Source organism: Scyliorhinus canicula, chromosome 17, assembly GCF_902713615.1.
Source record: "Scyliorhinus canicula chromosome 17, sScyCan1.1, whole genome shotgun sequence".
NCBI lineage: Eukaryota > Metazoa > Chordata > Chondrichthyes > Carcharhiniformes > Scyliorhinidae > Scyliorhinus > Scyliorhinus canicula.
The window spans coordinates 44,133,551-44,155,584 of record NC_052162.1 but is presented as its reverse complement, the minus strand read 5'-3'; the positions used below and the strand labels follow the sequence as shown (position 1 = coordinate 44,155,584).

Sequence of the window (22,034 nt, the reverse complement as noted above, 5' to 3'; positions counted from 1 at the left end):
TATTAGCATGTTAAGGAATAAATGTCTCCTATTCCGAGATTAAATGCCATAGCAGTCCTCTGATCATCCAGGCTTCACTCTTACTACATCCCACGTAAATATTTCATTAAATATCGCCAGAAAACCTATAAAAACCGTAGTTGCACCTGTTCTAGAGCTATTCACTGACCTGAGTAGGTAAAAGAACTAATCTAGATGCACAAAAAGCTGAAGAAAAGACGAGTTATGACTCGAGGAAACGCAGGAACGAACAGCCACGTCTGCTTGTTGCTTTTGATGGTTGCACCACGTACATCATCCGCATGCGTGTGGGGGGATGGGGAGAAGGACCATTTTCTCTAGACAGAAAGGGTACACCATGTTAAAGGAATAAAGGGCTAACAACTGCCTCTGCAGTGTGGTGAGCCTCCAAAAATTGATTTATCACCGCTGAAATTTTAAAATTACTATCTTATTTCCTTCTAGGGGCAGCATGGTGGCCTAGTGGTTAGCACAACCGCCTCACGGAACTGAGGTCCCAGGTTCGATCCCGGCTCTGGGTCAATGTCCGTGTGGAGTTTGCACATTCTCCCCGTGTCTGCATTGGTTTCGCCCCCACAACCCAAAAAATGTGCAGAGTAGGTGGATTGGCCACGCTAAATTGCCCCTTAATTGAAAAAAATAATTGGGTAATCTAAATGTTTTTTAAAAATTAAAAAAAAAAATTTTTTTTTTCCTTCTCTGATTGGATGCCCCCATCCAATGGATGCCCGGGGCCAATGCACCGTCGCCCCCCCCCCCCCCTGCACGCCACTGAGCTTGACATAGGGACCATGGAGGGACATGGGTGCATGGATTCTATGAGATGGCACGGGGGTTGTGAGGGATGAAGGCTGAAGGGTCTTTTGTTTTTTTTCCCACTGAGACAAAGTCCCAAGGCACCAAGGTGGGCCTTTTAAAAGCCTACCTCTGCACCCAACAGCCCCTGTGGCTGCCTTTGCGCTTCTTTCCGGGTGAACCTAACACCCAGCAATAAAGATTCTGCCTTTCCGTGCACTTTCCACAGAAGTTGGCGGGGGGTTGCTGAGCCAGGAATTTTCCCTGCTCACCCTACCTGCCTTGAGGATGAAAATCAAGGCCAATATATTTCGGGATGAGATTTTAACCTGGATGCCCGACTGCTTGGGTGGATGCAAAGATCCCGCCGCACAATTTCAAACAGGACCAGGGAAGTTCTCCCTGGTGTCCTGACCTGTATTTTCTCCCTCAATCAACACCATGTTTACCTGATCATTATATGCCATTCCTGGGGAGCCTTCTGCTGGCTTATTGGCTCCCAGCTGTTTTTCCCTACATCACAACACTTCAAATATTGGCTGTAAAGAGTTTTGAGACGTGTGCAGGGGTCGTTAAAAAAAAAACCAATTGCGATACAGATGTCAGTGGTTCTTTCCTGCGACTGATGTGCGCACAGCCCACAGGGGCGTAAGTTTCCCTTTAACCATGAGTAAATTTGAAATGACGGATTTGCCCATGACGCGTGCCTCTTCACCGGGGGGGAGGAGGAGGAAAGGAAACTCAGTTATCAGAGAGAAGAGACAGAAGCGGACGGGTTTGGCTCTACTCTCCACATTGTCCCTGGCTACTTCATCCAAAGAAAGGAAACAGTGAGTTTCTCCTCCTTAATCTGCGGCCGGCTAAATGCGAACCATTCCTTCATCCTCTCCCCCCACCCTCAACTATGTGGCGGTGAAGTGAGTTTAACCGGACTAAATGGACGGATTGCAGTTTGCCGGCTGCTACTGATAAAACAGTAGCATAAGTAATGGAACACTTTAAACAGGACGCCTGAGTAAAACATTAGAGCTTCGGCCGGTGACAGAAACACTCCATTTGTTTTTCTTAAAAAATATATCTGAATGGATCGAGCTTCGGTGACCCGGGGTTTGGCGCCTAAAAGCTTCCTTCCTTTGATCTCTTACTACATTCTGGTAATTTATTTATCGGTTCAGGGATGTTTTGTTAGGGGAGGGAGGGGGGACGATTGGATTGCGCCCGGCAGATTAAAGAGGATTAAACCCAAGACGCGCGCTTTTAATTAGAAGGAGGGGGAGGCGAAATAAATTCATTCGCTTTTGCGGCTGTTGCCCGGCGTTTGCCTTTTAAAACGCGCGTTTGTAAATAAATACCGGCACGAACATGAGGAATTGCGGGTCGGACGCCGGGGTTAGGGGTGTGATTGGAATGAGGGATTCTTTTTCCTCAGTTGTTGTTGTTGTGTTTGGGGGGGGCGCGGCCCGGCCCGGCCCACGATGTGCCTGTTGCATCAGCCGAAACTTTGGTTGGCTTTCAGCGTTGCCAGGAACAACCGCCGGTGTCGGCCGGGACACTGAGCAATTCCCGACAAACCTCTCCTCCCCTCATTTATAAACACTTTTAAAAAATTAATCACTTCATCCATCATCCCACCCCATCATCCCCCCCCACCCCCCCATCATCCCACCCCATCATCCCCCCCCACCCCCCGCATCTTCCCCCCCACCCCCGCATCTTCCCCCCCACCCCCCATCATCCCCCCCCACCCCCCCACCCCCCCATCATCCCCCCCCCACCCCCCATCATCCCCCCACCCACCCCCCATCATCCCCCACCCACCCCCCATCATCCCCCCCATCCCCCCCATCATCCCCCCCCATCCCCCCATCATCCCCCCCCATCATCCCCCCCACCCCCCATCATCCCCCCCCACCCCCCATCATCCCCCCCCACCCCCCCATCATCCCCCCCCACCCCCCATCATCCCCCCCACCCCCCCATCATCCCCCCCCACCCCCCCATCATCCCCCCCCCACCCCCCATCATCCCCCCCCCCACCCCCCCATCATCCCCCCCCACCCCCCATCATCCCCCCCACCCCCCATCATAACCCCCCCACCCCCCCATCATACCCCCCCACCCCCCCATCATCCACCCCACCCCCCCATCATCCACCCCACCATCATCTCCTCCCCCATCATCTCCTCCCCCCCCCATCATCCTCACCCCCCCCATCATCCTCACCCCCCCATCATCCTCACCCCCCCATCATCCTCACCCCCCCCATCATCCACACCCCCCCCCATCATCCACCCCCCCCACCCAATCATCCCCCCCCCCCCACCCAATCATCCCCCCCCCCACCCAATCATCCCCCCCCCCACCCACCCAATCACCCCCCCCCCACCCAATCACCCACCCACCCACCCAATCACCCCCCCCCCCCACCCAATCATCCCCCCCCCCCCATTGCCGTTTCTGGTAGATGAGGTCCGCCCGCTCAGCTGGCTTCCTCCTCCAGAAAACAAACGAACGAACGAACGAACGGGGCTAGAAGAGGACGACGGGCCGAAAGGAAAATGGGAATCGTTTCTGCGCGCACACGACTTTTTAAAGACCCGCTTGGGATGGGGGGGGGGGGGGGGGGGGAGACTTACGGCTTTTCTATTTTCAAAAATCAACGTGCACAACAGGCGTAGCAAAGGGAAAGGCTTGATCTCACTGCTGGAGTTGAGGGTCTGGAATTTACCGCTGCAGTGTAAATGTTTTAAAAATATATTTTTATTCTCCTTTTTCACATCTTCTCCCAAATGTGCACCCACCAACAATAAACAGTAAGGAATATTATGCCAATCCCTATTTCAATAACAACGATCCCATCCTCCCACCAAACATTAGCCCGCATGTTAATAATAATCACTTCTTGTCACAAGTAGGCTTGAATGAGCTTACTGTGAAATGCACCTAGTCGCCACATTCCCATGCCTGTTCGGGGATTGAGCGCCCTGCTGGTCTTGTTCTGCATTATAAGCCAGCTGTTTAGCCCAATGTGTTTAAACCAGCCATAACAAAAACAAATGACAAAAATGGAATCCGGAATCACCCATAGTCACCATTAACACACGCAGTCTCTCTTTCCCCCCCCCCCCCCCCCCCCCCCCCCCCACTAATGTTCGATGTTATCCAGTTCTCAAAAGTGCATAATGAATAACGCCCATGAATTGTAGAACCCTCCATCCTTCCCCTCAATTCAAACATAACCTTCTCAAGAGTCAAGAATGCCACGCCAGGGCACAGGGTGGAGAGGCTGCTCTCCATCCCAACAGGACCTGCTGTGATGTAATGGATGCCAAAGTGCGCACAGCCCTCGACCTGCGGCGCAGAAACGACGTGCCCTTTGGCTCAACCGATCTGTCGGCAGCGTTTGCTAGTCTTCCTGGCAAGCTTTTTTTGCCCGAGAATGTTTAGCGCATGCTGGAATGTAAAAACTGGCATAAGATGAGTAAGAATTTAAAGTCAGCAATCGAGCCAGTGAAAGGCTGGGTGTATACTACGTTCCTCCTGGCATGCATGGACTTTAAAATTTGGAACCACCAAGCCAGACTTTATGCAAATTAGGCAGGGCATGTCTAAATTATGGGAGGTTTTTTCTCCCATTTTTAATTGCAAATTATTGCAGTGACATAAAGATGCAGTCACAACTACTGAATATCTTGAGTCTCACTCCACGAAGAGATTTTTTAATAAATTGCTTTAAAAAGCAACAAAGAAACAAAAATATGACTTGGGTCTAAGAACAAACTGCTGCATTATTGCCTTTCGACCAATCGGGCCTGCGCCCACCCTCGAAAGAGCACTCTACCTAGGCCCCACTATATAGTTGCCAATATCACTCCATGTATATATGGTTCATTATCTACCCATTGTAAGTGCAGTTGCACTATCCGCCAATCCCCGTAACCCCACCTAACCTGCACATCTTTGTAATGTTGGAGGAAACTCATGCAGACATGGGAAGAATGTGCAAACTCCACACCGCAAAGACCGGAATTGAACCCGGGTTCCTGGTGCTGTGAGATAACAGTGCCAACCACTGTGCCACCATAAAATGTAGGAGCAGAATTAGGCCACTGGCTCATCGAGTCTGCTCCGCCATTCAGTCGTAGCTGTTATTTTTCTCAACATTCTCCTGCTTTCTCCCCATAACCCTGGATCCCCTTATTGATCAAGAACCTATCTATCTCTGTCTTAAAGTCACTCGGTGATTTGGCCTCCACAGCAGTCAACAGCAAAGAGTTCCACAGATTCACTATCCGCTAACTGAAGAAATTCCTCCTCATCACTGTTTTAAAGGATCGTCCCTTTAGTCTGAGATTGTGTCTGATGGAACCATCAATTCAGCGAACACGTGTAGTTGGATCTGAACAGAGGCTTTAATACACTTACAATAGAGCCAGCCTATTCGTCGTTGAACTTCAGGTGAAATGGCAGGCTGGCTCTAAGGCACTGATCTTTATACATCGGTCCCAGGGGGAGGAGTCCTGGGCGGAGCCAAGGGAGGAGCCCAGTACAAACTCTCGCGTACTCCCAAAGCGACTCTGCCTGGTGGTCGGATAGTGCAACTGCACTTACAATGGGTAGATAATGAACCATATATACATGGAGTGATATTGGCAACTATATATAGTGTGAATCACATTCACCCCCTGTTAAAAAAAATCAAGTCTGGCGGGGGTGATGGCTCAAAGAGTCAGTCTGTCCAGTGGACGAATTGTCCGTTTTGATCTGCGGAGCACCGGGTTTGCAGCCTCTTGCGGTGGCTGGGCGGGAGTCGAGGTCTGGGGTACGGTTGCCGGCTCCGGGGCGAGTCTTGTCCGAACCTCATACACCTCCTGGTCGAATGGAGACTGGGGGCACGGGGGGTGGGCTGGTGCTGGTGCTCGGGACTGGTGGGGTGAGCTCGCAGAATCGGGGGCGCAAGGGGGCGGCCGCATAGGGAATGGGGAAAGGAGTTCCTCGGTGGGGGTAGATGGGGGGCTGGATCCAGCTGGTGCCAGGTCCCGGAGGGATACTGTGTCCTAGTGACCGTCCGGGAATTCAACAAATGCGTACTGTGGGTTGGAATGAAGCAGGCGCACCTTTTCAACAATGGGGTCGGTCTTGTGCGCCCTGACGTGGTTCCTTAGGAGAACCGGGCCTGGCGTCCTCAGCCACGCCGGAAGTGAGACCCCTGTGGTAGTGCCCCTGGAAAAAATGAAGAGCCGCTCGTGGGGGGTTTGGTTGGTAGCTGTACACAGGAGGGATCTAATTGCATGGAGCGCATCAGGGAGGACTTCCTGCCATTGGGAAACTTGGAGCTTCCTGGACCTGAGGGTCAGTAGGACGGTCTTCCAGACCGTCGCGTTCTCCCTCTCCACCTGTCCGTTCCCCCTGGGGTTGTAACTGGTAGTCCTGCTCAAGGCGATGCCCTTGTCAAGCAGGTACTGACGCAGCTCGTCACTCATAAAGGACGCACCCCGGTAGCTGTGCACGTAGCTGGGGAAACCGAACAGAGTGAAGACACTATGCAGGGCCCTAATGACTGTGTGGGAGGTCATATCGGGGCATGGGATGGCGAAGGGGAATCGAGAGAATTCGTCAATAATGTTAAGGAAGTAAATGTTTTTGTTAGTGGAGGGGAGTGGCCCTTTGAAATCGATCGCAAGGCGTTCAAAGGGCCTAGAAGCCTTGACCAGGTGGGCCCTGTCTGGTCTATAGAAGTGCGGTTTGCACTCCGCACAGATGCGGCAGTCCCTGGTGACCGCTTTTACCTTCTCGTTGGAGAAAGGCAGGTTTCGGGCTCTGATGTAATGGGCGAGCTGGGTGTCCCCTGGGTGGCAGAGGTCATCGCGGATGGCTTTTAGGCGGCTGATTTGCGCGCTGGTGCATGTCCCGCGGGATAGGGCATCCGAGGGCTCGTTGAGCTTCCCCGGTCGATATTTGATATCGTAATTGTAGGTGGAGAGTTCAATCCTCCACTGAAGAATTTTGTCATTTTAAATTTTGCCCCTTTGCGAGTTGTCGAACATGAAGGCGACCGACCGTTGGTCGGTAATGAGGGTGAACCTCCTACCTGCGAGGTAGTGCCTCCAGTGTCGGATAGCCTCCACGATGGCTTGTGCTTCCTTCTCGAATGAGGAGTGTCGTAGTTCTGAAGCGGATAGGGTACGGGAGAAAAATGCAACGGGCCGCACTGCTTGGTTTAAAGTGGCTGCTAGCGCTACCTCTGAGGCATCGCTCTCAACCTGAAAGGGAGTGGATTCATCCACCGCCCGCGTGGCTGCTTTGGCGATGTCGCCCTGATGCAGCTGAAGGCCTGGCGCGCCTCAGCAGACAGGGGAAATAGTGTGGCCTTGAAGAGTGGGCGGGCTTTGTCCGCATATTGGGGGACTCACCCTGGTCGTCGGATAGTGCAACTGCACTTACAATGGGTACCATACCAGCCTCCCCAAACAGGTGCCGGAATGTGGCGACTCAGGCTTTTCATAGTAACTTCATTTGAAGCCTACTTGTGACAATAAGCGATTTTCATTTCATTTCAATACTCAAATAGGGTCTCACCAGAGCATTATACAGCCTCAGAAGTAAATCTCTGGTCTTGTAGCCCTCTCGACATGAATGCAAACATTGCATTTGCCCTCCTAACTGCCGACTGAACGTGCACATTAACCTTAAGAGACTTGTGAACAAGGACTTCCAAGTCCCTTTGTGCTTCTGATTTCCGTAGTATTTCCCCATTTAGAAAATAGTCTATGCCTACATTGCTCCTTCCAAAGTGCATGACCTCACACTTTTCCACATTATATTTCATCTGCCGTTTCATTGCCCATTCTCGTAGCCTGTCCAAATCTTTCTGCAGCCCCCCTGCTTCCTCAATACTACTCTCTCTACAGATCTTTGTATCATCTGCAAACTTAGCAACAGTGCCTTCAGTTCCTTCTTTCAGATCATTAATGTATATTGTGAAAAGTTGTGGTCCCAGCACAGACCCCTGAGGCACACCATGCTGCCCATATTCTGGTTAGGCAGAGGGTTGTACAATTTGTTCTCCAGAATCGGTGCAAAAGATCAAGGATATTCGAGTGTAGAGTAAGAACAAGCAAAGGTACTGAATGTCTGACTTTTCTCAATCTTTTGCAGCACATTATGCCATATAAATGTTATTGTTTGGTGTACGTTTTCAGCAATTTCCAGACCTCTTTTTAAAAGGCTTAGGAAAGAAAGATGAGGGGTAGCAAAGGGAGAGTTTCACACTGCAAGGACATCATTAATGAAGGTTTGGCGTCTGATATGCAGTGGGGGAGCATGAGATGAAGTGGAGAGTGTTAAGGCTTTGGGGTTGAATAAGGTATAAACAGTTTTCTTAATGTTCTCTTGCTGCATTACAGACAAAAATAATTTTAAAATGACATATGCACATTATATCATGTTTATTTAAGTTCTGCTTACTGTATTGCTTACTTACCTGTACTAACAATTCTGTTGTTTGTTTTCTAATAAATGGGGAAAAATGTTGAACGGCCTTCTCCTGTTAGTGATATTGACGAAACATTTTTTAAAAAGTCATCTCCCCCAAAGAAATACCTGAAACTGTTCTATGATGTTACTGTCAGTAGTTATACTGTCAGTAGTTATTATGGATGCTAAGTATCAAAGATTTTTATTTTTATGGGTTGCGTAAGTATTTAGAATCATAAAATCCCCACAGTGCAAAAGCCATTTGGCCCATTAAGTCTGCACAACCCTCTGAAAGAGCACCATACCTCAGCCCATCCCCCTGCCTAACCTGCACATCTTTGCTATTGAGCATTTGGAGCCCATATATGAAATTTAAATCTGTATCTCCATTAATATGCATACATTTCAAGTTTTTGGTACTATCAGATCTTGGTGTTCTGCTGTAAGCAGCTTGTTAATTACCTTTTTGGTACTTAACATCAAAGAGGACTAATTAGTAAACAAAAAATATAATGTGGTTTGAGAGCTAACATCAAAGAGGATTAATTAGTGAATAAAAAATGTAGAATGTGCTTTTGAGAGCTATTGAGATATACAGTTGATTATAATCCATAAAATGTTTTGTCTCCCAAGATTAAACCTGGTATTTGGTTTGCATTTTGAATAAATATGTTTATATTTTTAATTAAATCAGATAATTCGGTTTGCTACAAGTGCCATTGTATGGCTATGTAATTGATTTGGAGTAATAAATATTTGATTAGCTTGTTATATGAGTACTGTGGTTTGCTGTTCCATTTAGTCATGTCATATTAGAAAATCCACAGGACATATCCATATTACCACCATTATAATTCCCAATTTTAGACATCCCTTTGTGCCCCTGTCTCAGCCACAAACTCTTCTGGAACTTTGTTAGCTCTAGACTAAACTATTCCAGTTCTTACCCAGCTGCCTCCCACGTTCTACCCTCTTAAACTTGAATTTATTCAAAACTCTGCCACCTATCTATGCCCAAACTCTAAATTAGTCGCCCGTCACCCTTTTGCTTGCTGACCTACAATGGCTCTCCCAGTTAAGCAACATCTCATTCCTCCCATGCCTCGTTCCTCTAATTGTGATTGGTCTCTTCAGCATCCCTGATTTGAATCGCTCCATCATTGGCGGCCATACCTTCAGTTACCATGGTCCTAAGCCTAGAACTCGCCCCTAAAACTCTTTGTCTCACTATCTCTTTTTCCTCCTTTATGACACTCCTCAAACTCCCCAACATTGCCTTATGTGGCTTAGAACGTTCTCCTGAAGCTCCTTGAGATGTTTCAATACATTAAAGCACTTTTATTAATGTTGGTTGTTGTTTCTGCTACAGATTTTCTTGACCTGTTTCTAAGTGCGAGTAAGGATTTTCACCGAGTCTGTCATTTCTGTTGGTGCAACGGTTTGCCATAGTGCCTTTGGTCAGGGAAGAGAAAATTAGCCATGATTAATGCTGCTGATTACCAAAGAAAAACATGTAAACGAACACTGACTGAGTAAGCAATGTGTTTCAGCTGTGATACTTTGTAGTTGAATAGTCTGCCCGTACATGAGGAGAATTCTTGAGCCCTCGCTTTATGGTGAGTTTGATGGCAGGGGTTCTTTAATCAGGCTGACTGGTGAGGATCTACTACCTTCCCACCTCCAACTTGATTAAGTTCAGGGCAGGAATGCCCGTGCACAGCTATCCTGCCCTGCCACCAATTGAGGCTCTTAACTGGACAATTAATGCCCATTTAAGGGCTGTTGGTATCATTCCAACAGTGGAAGGAGGCCCACAATGCGGGGAGCACAACAAAACATATCCGGGCATGTTTGCTTGCGGATTCCTAGGGAAACCACAGAAAAACAATAGAAATTTACTGGCCATCCACACAACTGTGCCATCCCTCTGTGACCAGCTGATCATTTCCAGAAATCATTGGGAATATTGCTCAGCTCAAAGAGGGATGAGTGTAATCTGATGTGTGTTGTTTAAAAGGAGAGGGGGCAACTTAGTTGGGAGCCGGGGTAAACAAAAAGGAAATGTTAGGAAACCTGAAACAGGTTGGAATTTATCAGCATCTGAAAAGGAAAAGACAGTTCAATATTTTGTGGGAACATCTGTAAGAACGCAAATGGTTTATACCTAAATAAAGAAAGGAAATTGGTTTGGTCCATCTAAATTCTTACTAGGGCCAACTATGAATGCTATTTTCCTCCAGTTTTCTCTCTTTTTCAAGCCTTCTCCCCTGATGGTGCTGACTCATAATGGGAGTACTGTCAGCCTCTGATACTTCAATTGACCATTCCTCACAGGAGCACTCAATTACTGTAGGCGTGTTACTGCTTTCAAATGAGATATTAGTTGCAACCAGAAATAAAGTGTGCTATGCTTTATGGCAGAGAGCTACTGTTGTATAGTGGCTCATGAGCATTTTTAAATTAAATGCAGCACTTCAGTTAAACAGATAACTTATTCAGAGTCACAGACAAGAGGAGACAGAGAATGGATAAACAAATTTACGTTTAAATTTAATTCAGTAACATATCTCACAGGATTAAAATGGCAGCTCTACTGTTTTCTTTACTACCAGTATCGAGATATGGTTTAATCAGCTTGGTAAGCATTGATTGTAGTTTAGATCAAAATTAGCCCAACAACATATATTTGCAAACCGGAATATCGACCTGGATTTTAGCATGGTGCCATTTTCTGTGAAACAGAATTTACAGCGTAGAAAGAGGTCATTTGACCCATCGAGTCTGCACCGGTCCTTGGAAAGTACACCTTACTTAAGCCCACACCACCACCCTATCCCAGTAACCCCATCTAACCTTTTGGCCACAAAGGGGCAATTTAGCATGGTTAATCCACCTAACCTGCACATCTTTGGACTCAGTAAGAAGTCTGACAACATCAGGTTAAAGTCCAACAGGTTTGTTTCGAATCATAAGCTTTCGGAGCACAGCTCCTTCATCAGATGAAAGAGCTTTAGACTGTGGGAGGAAACCCATGCAGACATGGGGAGAAAGTGCAAACACCACACAGACAGACAAACTCTGAGGCCGGAATTGAACCCGGGACCCCTGCTAACCACTGTGCCACCGTGCTGATCCAGGAGTAGCAAAAGAGTGCAGTTGTGAATTCTGGAAAACTAGAAGAAAATGTTTCCAAATTGCCCTGCAGAATTTAACAGGCTCATTTAAGTGGGATTCCCACATACAGGAAACCTGAATGACTTTTCGTGGGAAACCTGCTTCAGTGGGCCGAAGTCTAAAAGAGCAAGTCGGTGTACTAGGGAAGTGAGAGAGATCTTGGCAGATACCATGGTGGCCCAATGGCCTGATTGAGAGGGAGGGTCGGATGGTGGTTGGGGATCCTGACTGTCTGAGACGGGTCAGATGGTGATTCCTGGGTACAGTTGGCAGAGAGATTGTGAATGGGGGGAGGGATGAGCATTGAGGTTATTGTGTTACAGCTGGCTTGTTCAACCTTTTCAGCTGAGGGGCCACAATTCAATTTTTTCTCACACAGGAGGCCAATGAGCAAATTGCAGAAACATGAATTTCAAAATAAATTGAGATACAAAGATAAAAACCCAAATAGTTGAGCAAATGTCAAGCAATAAATTGATCATTTTAAAAAATGAGTAATTAATAAAGATGACCATTACAGTAAGGGTGGATGAGAATATATGTGACCGGCACACCTCTCTCTAGTCTGAGGGAGCTCGCTCTCCCTCACACACATAGACAGTGTAGGATTTATCTGGTCCTTCCTGCTGGCGGGATCTTCTGGTCTTGCCTAAGATGACCCCCCACCCCACGACGGGTGCCCCGGCGGAAGGGCGGGTGAGCCAAACAAAGCACCATCGACTTCAGCAGGAATGGAAGATCCTGCTGGCAGCCAATCGCATGCCGCCTCTGCCGCTAGAAAACATGCTGTGGGAGGGGGTGCAGAAAACCGCGGCCACAGTAGCTCATTCACTCATGCCCGCTGAGCCTAGATGGTTTGGAGATTGAAATGGTGAGGAAAGGTTGGGGACAGACCTCTTTCTCTCCATCCTGTCTAACACCAGCTGTCCTGGGCTCTGCTTTTACTGCAACCACTGCTCCACCATCTTGAATCGTGTAGGGGGCTGATCCTACTAGCAACAAATTCAGGAGAGAAATGTCCTGTGATTAAAGACTCAGCAGCTCCTTGCAGAATAATCCACTTCACTTACCTGTAATTTGAACACTGGCTCAGTGGGCCGGATAGTGGCTCACAGTTTGAGTTGGACAAGCTTGTGCGAAGAGGACAAAAGATCCAAATTGATTTGCTGCAGGCATGAAAATCGATGCGAAGCAATAGATAGTTATATTTTTTAAATAAAAAAATACGTTTTATTATGGATCAGTTACAGGCAAGATACCTGTTTTAATACTCTCAACACTGGCTTTGTTGCAGTAACGTTTGGTAAACCTTTACACAGGAAGTGAAATTGTTACTGGCAATGTGGAATCCATACAGGAAACAGCTGATGTTGCACAACTATATTATTTAGAAGAATAGTTCCCATTATTTATAGTATGTTTCTTTTGATGTGTCATTCTATGAACAAAATGTTGTTTGGAAATCACTCCTCCCATTCCTTATCGAGTGACTTCACACAGGCACTTCCAAGATTACAAAATACCCTGAACTGTTTTCACCAAGGAGTCGATTTTATAGGACAAATTGTTATTCTTATCTCAATTTTTCTTCCTTGGGGAAGAAACAATGTAAAAAGTTAACAGCTCACCTAATGACTTAGAAGGTTAATTCACTACCTCATGCATTAATGAATTGTATAGGCTATGAAGTCATTCATTTAAATCCAAGTTAGCTGATCTTGCTTTTAGTTTGAGGGTGCAGGGGCCAGAAATATCAGTCAGTGCTCCTGATTGGTACACAGTGCCTTGAGGGAGAATAGAATTCGGTTTGGCTGTACCACCGTGCGCCTCTGCCCTGGCCAAGTTGCATGTTGACATTTTATCTGCAGGTGCACAGATGAAAAAATGACCACCAATGGAGCATTGTGCCCTACTCTGGGCAACACAACTTTAGGATGGTTATGAAGGTTTTGCAGAAGGTGCAGAAAAGATTTATGAGGATGGTTCTGGAGATGAGAGACTTCAGTAAGATGGCTAGATTTGCAAAACGGGCTGTTCACCATAAAAGAAGAGAAGGTTGAGAGAGGATTTGGTAGAGGTCTTCAAAATCATGAGTGATCTAGACAGAGTAGGTTGAAATAAACATCCCATGGTGGAAGAGTCGAGAATCAGAGGATACTGATCGCGGGTGATTTGCAAAAGAACTGGAGATGACATGCAGCAAAGCCTTTATATGCAGCGAGTGATCAGGATCTGGAATGCACTCCCTGCGAGGCTGGTGGACATGGATTCAATCTTGGCTTTCTAAATGGAATGGGATAATTGAAGAGAAAAGGGCTATGGGCAGTGCTGTGGGCCTAGTTGAGTTGCTTTCACAGAGCTGGCAAGGATTTGAGGCTGAATGCCATTCTATGGTCTATGATGGGATTTAGCACACAAAAAGGAATATATAAAATTCCTATGGCGCTAGATCAATATTAATGTGATAATACCAACTTACATTTACGCAGCACTTTTTAACAGTAAAATATTTCAGGCATGTCAGAGGATCAAAACAGAAAAAGTGAAACCAACCAAAGGAGGAAACATTAGGGCAGGTGACCAATAGCGGTGTATCCCAGTGACTGTTTAGATGTACGTTTAAAAAGTGGCAACTTGGGTGTTTGCAATTAGCACTTGAGCCATGACTTTAATGCACCAATGATGGGATAGTGCTTCTGGTCAGCATGCCGATTGTCCAGTTCCATTGTTCTCCACTGAGCTATTTTCACAGACGTGGGACCAAGGGAGCACGGTTGCTGGCAAGGTTATTCACAAGCACTGGTGGGAGCCAATTTGCTTGTTAAGGGCCACTTGAGACCAATCAAAATAGGTTGACTGAAATGTTCTAGTCTTCCTCCAGGTTACCACAGGCGGCAGGTGCCAGTGTTGGTCCTTGGAGGTGTTCTCCTGTGACAGACTGTGGATAGGGAGAGGTGTGCCATCACTACCGGCAGACTTTGAAGCCCACACTCTCTGCCAAGGTACTAGTTGCAGGCTACTGTGTGCAGGGCTTTCCACAAGCCCACAACAGTGGTGGTCTGGCTGCAAAATCCGTGTTTTAGTATACGCTTTTAAAAAGTTGTTGAAATTGCACCTCCTTTTGGGGTGTCCTCTCTTTCCTTTACCCTCCATTGCAGACTGCTCCTTATTTGAAGTTGAAAGACCTGTCCAGTGTAGTAAATTAAGCAACAAACCCACCCAGATTATCAAAATAAGTGACTGTCCATCTGCCTGCCAGCCTGGGACCTGTGACCCACAATTCAGTCTCAACGGCAAGTTTTTTTTAAACATGTATTTCCTGCTTCTCATGGGTCCCTTGGAGTAGTTGTAGTCACAGCCCCAGATATTTCCATCACTTCATCAACAAAGCAAATGTTGTTGTGTAATTTGAAACTTTCCAGTTTTTCTTTGGAGAGATCTCAGACTGCTACTTTAGATTCATTTTAACAACTAATAAACTTAAATATTACATGCTAGCAAAAGTTACAAGTACCTTTATTTGGGATACCTTTTTCATCTAATCTTGATAATGACTATTTTAGTAAACCAGTATATCAGTTTAGTAAACCAGTATATCAGTATGAGTCATCTTCACTAGAGGAGAAACGATAGAGATGGGGAAGTAAGTTTAGATTACAGTCTTTACTGTAATTGAATGAACCTTATTGTGCAAGTCCAATTAGAATTGAATTTCTTACGGGAGAATACCAGATACATTTTCCTGTATGGTATCAACCTGTCATTGCTTAAACTGTCTTATCAGTAAGTTAGTTATGAGAAGCAGGAAGGGAGATGATTTGATTAGGGACTAACACACTTCAAACCATCCCTTTAATGCTGCTGTTCATTGTCAGGGAAACAAGAGGTTGTGAGAAAATACATCTCTTGACATGGATAAATGTGTTTCAGTGTTATACATGAGTTTAGTACCATGTTTGTTTTGAGATTAAAAATAACCCCCGCATGTGCTTCAAATTTAGATTTGATCACAATATTTCTTTTCTTTTCTTTTTTGTATTGCTGTTTTGTACAGTGCTATGAGCATAATGACTCATCGTGTAGGCAAGAAAATGCTAATTTTGGAAGATTGAATTGGGTCCGATACATCGCTGATTCATAGTTCCAGTAGATGATTTGGGGTTTAAAAAGTGCTACTAGAATACAGACTATGTGACTATATATATATATATAATATATATATACATATATATAATATATATTTTTTTCATGATCTTTAATGTCACAAGTAGACTTACATTAACACTGCAATGAAGTTACTGTGAAAAGCCCCTAGTCGCCACATTCCGGCGCCTGTTCGAGTACATAGAGGGAGAATTCAGGAAGCCCAATTCACAGAACAGCACGTCTTTCAGGACTTATGGGAGGAAACCGGAGCACCCGAAGGAAACCCATGCAGACACAGGGAGAACGTGCAGACTCCGCACAGACAGTGACCCAAGCCTGGAATCGAACCCGGGTCCCTGGTGCTGTGAAGCCACAGTACTAACCACTGTGCTACCGTGCCGCGCATTAGGCTTCACACGTGAAAAATTTGAGTGGGGGGGTCGGGGCGGCTTCTGGCTGCACATGAAACTGTAAAAGTTAGCACCTTGAGGGGAGGAGGTGAGGTGTTGTAGTAGGAAGAGAGAATTATATAACCTTTTACCAATAGTACTAAAGTGTTTAATCTAGTTTCTTGTTAAATTAGTATGTCACCGATCACTCAGTACAGTTTATGGTTGACACCAGAATGAGTTTGGGACCATGCTAAGAGATGAATCCAGTAGGCAGCATGCCTTGCCTTTTCTGACCTTGGGGAGAGAGATTAGGGAAAACAATTATCAAAGCAAGTGTATGCAATGTGGGTGATTGAAAGTTACAAGATCTGTTTATGTTTCTGCTTGAACATTCTGTTCCTATGGGATTCACTGGCTCATTTCTCTGAAGTCATTAGCCTAAAGAAATAGCCACTGCACAAGGAGGGGGGCATGTTCTCATGAGTTACAATATTCTTCCAAAGTTGCAAAACATTTGACTCTGATGTTTTCATGACTCATGGTTCAATTTAGCAGTGCAAAACCAGGGAAAATCACAGCATGTCCAGCCACTGCTTTGATTTAAAATTAAATGAGCATTTGGAGATCGTGCATGTAAAACTGAGCCATTCATTTCCTCTAATTGGGTGTTGGTAGCATGCTCGATAGATGGTCTACTATAAGGCAGAGACAGCCACTAGTAAACGCAAACTCAACCTTTCTCTTTGAAGCAGTGATGCATCTCGCCCCCTGTTGCAGTGAGTTGCATTGCTGTGACATCAGCTTTCAAATGCTTCTGCTGTTTTGTTCCTTGTGTATGGGTTAGTGTGTCCATTGTTGACCTGGTTTTGCCAGGAGATTATTCAAGACAACCTTCCTGGTCAGGAATCAACAGTTTAGGGCTGTGTTCAAAGCAGCTTTAAAAGTATACCAATTGTCCAATCAGAAAAGCTTCTGCTGTTCAATTTGTCCCTATTTGTTTTACAAACTATTCTCCCCTCCCCATCCCAGCTGCCCTCTGGTAATAGATCACGTGACTATTTTGAAGCAGAGTGAGGCGAGTTATCACATTGTCTTCCCAACATTTATCCCTTTATCAATACCACAAAAACATCTGGTCATTATCATTTTGCTGATTGTGAAATTTCTATGCACAAATTGGCTGCTATTTTACCTACATTCCAACAGTGACTCAATTTAAAATTTATTTGTAAAGCGCTTTGAGGCATCCTAAAGATGTAAAACATGCAACAAATCAAGTCTTCCTTTTTTTTTGGCTCTCCCAAGGCTCATTTAAATGTTTGCTACGTCTATGCTGTTAACATTGGATGAGGAAGGGTCCTGGTCATGGTTGCTATCCTGTGAACCCACTGGAAGGTGTGTGGATTGATTCCTGATTAGGATAGGATCAGCTGTGATTCATCGCCAGCTTGGTCAAATATCCTGTTTGCACTCTGAGTTGGTCGGATAGCCTGACACCATTTGCCGCAGGATGATGGTGCATTTTTATATGTGTGCAGATATCTAATTCTGTAATGATGACTTTCATCCATGTGATGCACATAACAGTGAAGGACACTCAAACTGTAAGCTTCATTTCTAAGTTATGAAGCAATATGTGGTTACAACACTTATGCTTTTAATTGCTTGTACAATAAGAAATCTGGGAAATTCTTGTACACCATGTTGCCCAACAATTACTTAACCGGTGAATTGAAAGCTGAAGTATCAAATTGTTTCAATGCAGCCTCCACTGATCTGTACTCGTGGCTGTTTGAGTAGATTTGTGCTGGCAAAAAATATTGTTTTCTCCAGCACAGATATTTTTCTGTTTGTCCGTTTTTCTGAATATTTTCTCTGATTACAGCCAAACAGAAAATGTGACCACTCACCTTGGCAAATTTGTAGATGCATTCTTGTAGAATAATTTATCATTTCACTAGAAATAATTGATATAAGAAGTATATGTTTACAAACACATGGTGACCAGAGGATCTTCCACTCCACACTCATTGTGGCAATCCTGTCACAGACCAGCATTAATTGCATCTCCCATGAGTCCTGAACCTTGTAACTTCTCAACAAACACGCAGCCTTCCCCAGGCCTGTGATGACTGTCCAGTCACAGGACAAGAAGCATTTTACCAGCAAGATCTGCTGTTGGTAGTGTGCCTCTCCTATCGCTGATGAGTCCTATTGAAATAAAAAATAAACAATTGCCTTGCGCCATCTCAAAATAATAACCTACCAGTATTATCTGACCTGTTGGATTAAGTCAGTGTTAATAATTGAATAAAACCTAACAAATAGTCTGGAGTAACTGTTACAGTATTAGGGTTAAATTGATATGGAAAAGTTGATCGTGGCCGGTTGTCATGTGTTTGTGGCATGATCTTTTAAGCAAAACAGTGTATTCCTTGTTGAAAGGACTGGTGGCAAAGCAGTTTCGGTGTAATCGGATCTAACTGGTATGCTGTTGAAGGATTAAGGAAGCTCTTAAGATGTTTTTAAATGAGTTCAGTGTTCTTGTATGTATTAGGTCACAATCTGATTGTGGAAAAGGGGAATTCTTATGAGCCAACACTTCCTTGTTCGCCTGTAAATACATAAACTCTAGAAGCCTCCCTCGCACATTATTGTTACTTTGGAATGTGAAGGTAAGAGCAACGAACTTATGGAAAGCAATATGAAATGTGGGCTGTTTATGAGATCTTAAAGTGAATGTAAGAATTAAGATTTGAAAACAGGTGATCTGTGCTTTCTTAATAAAAGCAAATTACTGCGGTTGCTGGAATCTGAAATGAAAGAGAAAATGCTGGAAAATCTCAGCAGGTCTGGCAGCATCTGTAGGGAGAGAAAGGAGCTAACGTTTCGAATCCGATGACTCTTTGTCAAAGCTGTGCTTTATTTGTGTGGCAAGCAGCAGGCCAATGCAGGCTGTAGGAATAGGCTCCTCATTTTGAAGTTAAACTCAATAGGGAGATGATGCATATTTGCTAGGAGGATCAAATTGATTGCTGTAGAGTTTTTTGAAATCATAAACAGTATATAGGAGACCAAAACAATCAATGGTAAAGGCTACATTTGTAGATGTGACCCGCAACCAACTGATCACGTTAGCAAAGGAGTTTACACTCAGCATTTGAAGACTGGACAGATTGTACTCTCAGTGCCACCAGGGAACACCAAAGGACAGCTTTTCTCCTGTGGCAGAATAAAAGAAGTCATGTGAGAAAATTGAAAGTTCACAGAGCATTCCATAACTCTTGACTTGGCGGACTGACTATATTATTGAGGTGTGCTTTAATGTAACTCCTTGGCTGGACTCTCAGGACAAGCACATGTAGAAGAGGTTACTTTTGTAAAATGGATTTTATAAAATATGTCTTAACAGTCGTCAAATTGCAGCTGTGCAAAATTATTGTTTGTATGATAATAGCTTGAGAAGCTTATCTTTTACTCATTTTCTTGAAAGATATTTTGGACATTTGTTGCTGGGCACGATTCAGTAAGCAAGGGATCTTGTGTAGATAAAGTATTGGGCTTCATCTCTGGTTTCTTGCCTTGTAATTGAATGCAACTGAAGAGCAGAGAGGGATTAGAGGGCATCAACATTAAATTGTTTCTTTAAACTGGTCTGTACCGCAAAGAAAAGGGTTTGAATTGCAGAAAGGCTTTGTCAACCCTGTAAACGTCATGTTGTGGTACTTGTGCCCTTCAATTTGTGTAGAAGAATGTAAATATGGCGCAGTGGTTAAGATGTAAATGTGGAGCAGTGAGTAGTTTGATTGGAAAGGTGCCCTTGAGTACTGCCTGTACAGAGAGATTTTTTGGTTACTGTGCAGTTGGAAGGCTGGTCAGATGCCCAGTTTATAAAGAGCAGGCAAAGAAAGGGGCTGGTAAATATCAAATCCACTTGTTAGTTGACATCTGTATTTGAAAATAAATTAACTTTAGGCATTAGCATTTGTCTTTGTTTTTGTCTAGTTACCATGTTCTAGTATCTTCTATCTTTCACACATTAATGATTAATTAGAAACTCTACAATGCTGTTGGTGCGTCTGTAACTTGAAGATTTTGACTCTTGCTGTTTGTAGTTAAACACTTGCATTCCCCGTGTGCTATATTGAAAATAAACAGATTAACAATTGCATTAAAACAGTATACACTGGAATTCCTTTGAACTCTTTGCGACATTGATCAGTGTTTTAATGAACATTCAATGCCACACAGACAAGGTTTTTCACACTGAAACAAAATATCAGACCTGTGTTGCTCATCTTTCTCCTCTTACCGTCAGTCCTTTAGAAACCGACCTTTGTGTCACTTAATCGCTAGTTCTGATTTATCTTGTATTCTTTTCTATTTTAAAATTTAGTGTTGAGTATGTATTCTTAAATGAGACTTTCCAATTTAAGAAAAACTTATCTTTTATCCAATGTAACTTAATCAGTAATCATGCCTTGTTTCTCAAGCAGTTGTGATATCAGTCCCTTCCTAAACAGACAAGATTTATTACCTGCTTGCAAGTTTTTCTGTAAATAGAGATTAGTTTCTGCATTATTCCATCCCATTGTTTTTCTTGATATCGGTTTCAAAGTGTGCTTCGTTATTAATGGTTGTGACAAATACTCTCTCATTCATGTCTTTGTCACTTCCACAATGGTCTAATCTTTTACAACTTTGTCACAGCCTGCCATATTTCATGTCTCATTTTCCAGTCCTATCAATCTGCAGTACCTGGCCATCTTTGCTTCCCCTTCCCTCACAGAGTCCATTATTTACAAAAACATCCACAGCAAACCAACCACCACAAATTCCTTCACTCCCTCCACAGCTCACATTTCCGTTGTTTTGAGTCCAAAATACCTGCTTCTTTGAATTTATCTTTATTCACCATGAACTCATGTTTTGGTCACTTCTCTACCTTTCTACTTTTCTGCTTCTCTTGTCACCTAAAAAATAACTTATTAAATCCACCTTCTCGATCATCCCTTGAGTAATGTCAACTAACATCTCTACAGTGCAGAAGGAGGCCATTTGGCCCATCGAGTCTGCATGGACCGACTGAAATAGTACCCGGCCTAGGCCATATCCCCTGAATCCCACATCTTTGGACACTAAGGGGCAATTTAGCATGGCCAATCTACCTAATCTGCATATCTTTGAACTGTGGGAGGAAACCTACGCAGACACGGGAATAATGTACAAACGCCGCACAGTCACCCATGGCCAGAATTGGTCGCTGGCGCTGTGATGCAACAATGCTAAACACTGCCACCATGCCGCACCATCTCTCCAGTTCCACTTGCATTTCAACTAGCTCCGTTTCACTAGCACAGTGGTCTAAACAGCTGGCTTGTAAAGCAGAACACGGCCAGCAGCGCGGGTTCAATTCCCAAATGTGGCGACTAGGGGCTTTTCACAGTAACTTCATTTGAAGCCTACTTGTGACAATAAGCAATTTTCATTTCATTATGAAACACTTTGAGATGTTTTAATGTATTATGGATGGTGTGTAAATTTTAAACTTTTTATCATGGCTGATTTTCTTTTAAATGCAGCACTTCAATCAATATGGCAAGTAAGATGATGGAAACCTTTGGGAAGAAGTTGATTCGTAGACGAATTGTTGATTGCAACTCAAATGAAACTCGTTTTGTCAGATGCTTGACAACATTGGACCTAATTGCTCTTGGGGTTGGCAGTACACTCGGGGCAGGTGTGTACGTTTTAGCAGGTGAAGTAGCCAGGGACAAGGCAGGTCCTGCTATCGTCCTCTGTTTCTTGATCTCTGCGCTTGCCTCTGTACTTGCTGGCCTGTGCTATGCTGAATTCGGTGCCAGAGTTCCCAAGACTGGATCTGCTTACCTCTACAGCTACGTGACTGTGGGCGAAATATGGGCCTTTATAACCGGCTGGAATTTAATCTTATCATATGTACTAGGTAAGTATCAGTTAAATTTTGTCTTAGTTTTAAAGTTGGCCAAATGGCTAAAGCTTAGCTTTAGT

At 44.6% G+C, this 22,034-nt stretch overlaps 1 protein-coding gene across 3 annotated transcripts in view; it reads left to right on the top strand.

Annotated features, from left to right (window-relative positions):
• Nucleotides 1-1,495: 1,495 nt before the first annotated feature.
• LOC119951672 (cationic amino acid transporter 3-like) overlaps nt 1,496-22,034 on the top strand; it is a 35,094-nt gene continuing 14,555 nt past the window's right edge. Inside the window, exons 1-2 of one of the 3 annotated variants that reach the window (XM_038774870.1) lie at nt 1,496-1,646; nt 21,587-21,969. In XM_038774870.1, the coding sequence (XP_038630798.1) occupies nt 1,498-1,646; nt 21,587-21,969 (532 nt within the window). In that variant the 5' untranslated portion in view covers nt 1,496-1,497. Of the gene's footprint in view, nt 1,647-1,951; nt 1,971-18,563; nt 18,680-21,586; nt 21,970-22,034 lie in introns of those variants that run through there. The other 2 variants (XM_038774872.1, XM_038774871.1) reach the window with 2 other exon arrangements.